A 5,106-nucleotide genomic window follows, 5' to 3' on the forward strand; every position below is an offset into this window, starting at 1 on the left:
AATGTAGAGTCGGCACGAGGAGTAGCTCGTCGACTCGTGGACTCGGTACTCGACTCGAGGAGTGAACTCAACTCGAGGAGAAATGTAGAGTCGGCACGAGGAATGGCTTGTCGACTCGTGGACTCGGTACTCGACTTGAGTAGTGAACTCAACTCGAGGAGAAATGTACAGCCGACACGAGGAGTGGCTTGTCGACTCGTGGACTCGGTACTCGACTTGAGCAGTGAACTCAACTCGAGGAAGAATGTAGGGTCGGCACAAGGAGTGGCTTGTCGACTCGTGGACTCTGTACTCGACTCGAGGAGTGAACTCAACTCGAGGAGAAATGTGTATAGTGGGCACGAGGAGTAGCTAGTCGACTCGTGGACTCGGTACTCGACTCGAGGAGGGAACTCAACTCGAGGAGAAATGTAGAGTCGGCACGAGGAGTAGCTCGTCGACTCGGTACTCGACTCGAGGAGTGAACTCAACTCGAGGAGAAATGTAGAGTTGGCACGAGGAGTAGCTAGTCGACTCGTGGACTCGGTACTCGACTCGAGGAGTGAACTCAACTCGAGGGGAAATGTAGAGTCGGCACGAGGAGTAGCTCGTCGACTCGTGGACTCGGTACTCGAATCGAGGAGTGAACTCAACTCGAGGAGAAATGTAGAGTCGGCACGAGGAGTAGCTAGTCGACTCGTGGACTCGGTACTCGACTCGAGAAGTGAACTCAACTCGAGGAGAAATGTAGAGTTGGCACGAGGGGTAGCTAGTTGACTCGTGGACTCGGTACTTGACTCGAGGAGTGAACTCAACTCGAGGAGAAATGTAGAGTCGGCACGAGGGGTAGTGTCACGACCCGCGACCTCTCGTCGCCGGTTCACGAGCCGCGACGGTGGGTTACGTCACAAGTCACAACGTCACTATAATAATATATCTCATATCCACAGGAATAACATTATATAACCATAATCAACGCAATACTTATATTAAACATAATACGATAACATATAAGTATTATAAGTCGTTATATAAAACCTGGGTAAATTTTTCGTTTTTCTCAATTCAAACTTTGAGTCTCACTACGACTCTAAATATTTACATAACCGCTCTTGGGTTTACGTATAATTACAGGAAATAGTTTTAGGAGCGTAGTTTACGGAAGGGGTTCAACAAAATATAGTTATAACTATAGAAGAGGTTGATCCCGAGTGAGTCTCCACTAGCCCAAAGGTCAAGAGATACACGTCCGGTCTTCGTCTTCAGTTCTGTTATTCACATCGCAGTCTTGCCCTTCTCTACATTACCAAGGGTCAAAAAACTATGAGTCGATTGACTCAGCAAGTGGGAGTCTAACTTAGAAAATAAAGCGACTAAATGCCAAGTGATATCATGTGACGTGCAAACAAGCAAATAATAATGCATGGATGCAAATTTAACAAGTCTAGAGCATGACTCTTGTGTATACACTTTAACTAGAACTTGTCGTCTTTAAGGTTACACACATCCCCCGCTATAACCTTCAGAATGACAAGAGACCAGCCTTAGACTTCGAGCAGCAGTCGTCCGGCGGCCTAAGAGTTTTAACGTTTGTCTGGGATCCACTAATGGTACCAACTTCATTCGGCGTCGGCGCAACCCCCAGGCCCTCATAGCCCGTCAAGGTGCGTCCTTCAGGTCCTCATAACCTGGCATTAAGATCGGGTGCGACTCTTGGTCGACTTCCCGATAAATGAGTACTCAGCGCCATCCCCCAGGCCCTCATAGCCCGTCAGGGTTCATTTCGTTTTGGTACCATCGACGCAACAATTCTTTAAGGTTCGGGTACTCTGCTGCACTCAGAGTACACACCTATGCTACTTACAGGAGAGCGACTCAGGATAAATCCTGAAACAAATTTCATTTCCCTTTTATGCTCGTTAGTGTTTTAGGTTGAAGACTCGGGATATGACTCCCGGTACTTCTACCCTCGATTTGAATTCGAGAGTTAAACACGGCTCTCCTGTCTCCCCCGTTCTAACGGGTCATCACAGCTAAGGAAATTATATCACATATCAGAGGCTGGGTTTCACAAATCTCATGTTTGAACTTATTGAGCGAACTCACGCTAAGTTTTCAGGAAAAGCGGCCGAAGCCTTAATCTTTGAGATTATTCGATTTTAAAGCTTTTCCTATTCTTGTTTACTAACAAACAATAAGGCAAGTAAACAGGGTTATTCCCTTGGTATGTAGTTGACTTAAGTCTCCACACTTACCCGGAAAAGATCGTCTGAAAATCTATTGACATCCGGAGTTCCCTTGCTTTTCACGCTTCCCGACACTCTACACGTCCTGGAGCGTTATCACGTTCTGAAGCGTCGAGAAACTAAAACCCAAAGTTGAAATCTCATCAGTCAATGATCCGGAAGGTGATGACAAGCTTAAGGTTCGTTATCGGGATTCATTGCGAGTCGGTTCAGGGGTTCGAGAATTTAATTCACTTATTTCCCGGCTTTTCGGAATTTAAACTTATTCAAGACTCGTACGAATTTGTACCAGAGAATGAGTACGAAATAAAATCCAAATCCTTATTTTAACGAGTCTTAAATAAATTAAAGAAATAATCCGAAAATAGTACAAACCGAGAATTCTAAATGAATTAACCAAAATTAAATTCTCGAACATCTCTTAATTAAATAATTGATAATCCTTGAATACAAATCTCAAATCCAAAAATCAAGACTCGAGTCTAACGCTACAAAGCGATAAACGACTCACGAGTGAGATCGAGCTTTAAAAACTTTTTCTGAATTCACTATACTTCGGCTTCGACGCGTTCAGTTCTGCCGGCTCTCGCTCGATTCTATCCGATCTGTGACTGAGCTGTGAAATTCAGAAAACAAACATCGCGATCAATTCCCAAAATCAAGTTCCCGACTCGAAACGAACATCTAACTCAAACCTCAACGTCACAACATTTCCAACTTGTCATAAATTCTCAAACATGTCAATAAACCATATAACTTGTCAACAAATCACTTTAGTTGACATAAACTTCACATTTCTATCTCAAAACCACTCATAAAAACCGAGCCTACATATATCACATCTCAAATCCCTTTCATCAATTCCAAATCAAATCACGATAATCAAAATGAATCACATACCCAAAACAAGTCTCACGGCCAAGTAAACTCACGGCCACAACAAAGAACCACACGGCCATCATCAAATTCCAAATCAAACCACATCAATACATGACTTTAACTCCTTACCCAAACATTTAACAGTCACATAAATGTCTTATAATCATCAAACAACTCCAGAAATTCAAGAGCCCCAACAATTCAAACTAAATCCAAGATATTCGAGTTCAATACTCCAATTCAAATTATCAACATCACCAATCAAGCTCAAACATCCATAAATCACATTCAATTCCTCAAGAATCCCCTTAGAACTCGAAATCCCCAAATCAAATTCCAAATCCCTAAACTTCAAAATTGATTTCGGAGAAGAAATTTCCTCACCTTGCTTGCTATGAAATCGATCTCCTCGGCACGTTCTCACTTGATTTCCGGTGTCCTTCCTCGGTCAGCGGCCACGGCGACTCGACGGCGGCGACTCTTCTCCTCGGCGAGGTGCGCGCGCGGTGGCTGTGAGTTGCGCGAGAGGCAGAGCGACGAAGGAGAGGAAGACGAGGAAGAAAGAAGAAAGGATGAGGTGGTGGTGGCTGAGTGGCGCGGCTGGTGGTGAGCGGCGGCGATTGAATTTTTTTTTTCTTTGTTCCTTCTTTCTTGCAGGTCGCGCGATAGTGAGGAAGAGAAGAAGATAAGTTTCTTCTTTGCACGTGAAGAAGAAAAGAGAAGGGGAAAGAACATTGGAGAAGAAGGAAAATAAATTATTTATTTATTAAATTCACTTTTCCTCCATCTTCTAAAATCAACCCCACTCTCACGTTTTTATTCTCAAATAGCTCCAAACACGTTACAATCACGTCCTTGTCACAAAATTTTGTGACTAAAACCCGTACTCGCTCGAACTTTTAATTAAGTTATTCAAACCGAGACTTTCCTCGTTCATTCTTGATTAATTTAAATATATTTAAGGTTTCTCGGAAATAATTCTCGTCCTTGAGAATTTATTTCTTAAATTAAATTCCGGCATATTTCCTCGGAAAATAATTTATTATTCGAGACGAACTCGATAAATCCTTTATTTATTCCGAGATTTTCCATCACCTTAAGATAATTTAAATTAACTCGATAAACTTCAACGTCTATAATTCATTCAAGAACTTACTTGTAACACACGAAAGCTCATTTATTAACCGTAAATTACAAACGGCGAGATTCAAAAGTTTATCCTTTACAATCCCTACCCCCTTAAAAGAGTTTCGTCCTCGAAACTTAAAATAGAGTAGGGTACTTCTTTTGCATCTCACTCTCGAGCTCCCATGTAGCTTCCTCTACAGCATGCCTCTTCCACAAAACCTTGACCAAAGGGATGGTCTGGTTCCTTAAGACTTTATCTTTGCGATTAAGAATCGCTACAGCTGGCTCTTCATATCTGACTTCAGGAGAGATCTCAACCTCTTGCTCTTGTAGAACATGCGAAGGGTCAAACACATACTTCTGTAACATGGACACGTGGAATACATTATAAAGGTTGGGCATATACGGCGGCAACGCCAAGCGATAAGTTGTCTTGCCTACACGCTCAATGATCTCAAAAGGTCCAACATACCTTGGACTGAGCTTCTCTTTCTTTCTAAACCTCATAACTCCTCGCATGGGTGAGATCTTCAGAAAAACTTTCTCTCCGGCTCCAAACTCTAGAGGTCTTCTATGTCTGTCAGCGTAGTTTTTCTGACGACCTTGAGATGTCTTCATCTCGAACCTTCAATTGATGGTATCCCGAACGCAAGACAATCTTTGAGAACAATGTCGCTCATGTGATCAAAAAGATCGTTGATCCGTAGCAACGGATACTTGTTCTTGATCGTTACTTGGTTCAACCCACGGTTGTCAATACAGAGCCGTAAGGAACCATCTGCCTTCTTAACGAACAAGACAGGCGCTCCCTAAAAAAATCAAGGAAATCTCTAGCAACTGGAATCTCATGCGGCTGTGGTTTGACTGTCTTCGT

At 42.9% G+C, this 5,106-nt stretch overlaps 1 protein-coding gene and 1 long non-coding RNA gene across 3 annotated transcripts; both read right to left on the reverse strand.

Annotated features, from left to right (window-relative positions):
• Nucleotides 1-2,273: 2,273 nt before the first annotated feature.
• Nucleotides 2,274-3,920, reverse strand: LOC149393470 (uncharacterized). 2 transcript variants are annotated; one of them, XR_016299897.1, is made up of 3 exons: nucleotides 3,489-3,899; nucleotides 2,737-2,841; nucleotides 2,274-2,344 (listed from the first exon to the last, which is right to left on the reverse strand). It is a non-coding gene; the product is annotated as an uncharacterized LOC149393470 (long non-coding RNA). The 2 variants fall into 2 exon arrangements; XR_016299896.1 differs by lacking the exon at nucleotides 2,274-2,344 and having other exon boundaries at nucleotides 2,524-2,841; nucleotides 3,489-3,920.
• A 447-nt stretch (nucleotides 3,921-4,367) lies between these two features.
• Nucleotides 4,368-4,850, reverse strand: LOC149393471 (uncharacterized). Its single transcript, XM_089618042.1, has one exon. The coding sequence runs from the start codon at nucleotides 4,848-4,850 to the stop codon at nucleotides 4,368-4,370; it is 483 nt and encodes a 160-aa protein (XP_089474168.1).
• Nucleotides 4,851-5,106: the final 256 nt, after the last annotated feature.

The sequence above is a fragment of the Urtica dioica genome, chromosome 6 (genome assembly GCF_054948205.1).
Source record: "Urtica dioica subsp. dioica isolate 48M chromosome 6, U.dioica_male_clone48M_v1_H2, whole genome shotgun sequence".
Taxonomy (NCBI): Eukaryota; Viridiplantae; Streptophyta; class Magnoliopsida; order Rosales; family Urticaceae; genus Urtica; species Urtica dioica.

What these genes read in the sequence shown, in the direction of transcription:
- LOC149393471 (XM_089618042.1), bottom strand. Translation starts at nt 4,850, where the DNA reads ATGAAGACATCTCAAGGTCGTCAGAAAAACTACGCTGACAGACATAGA.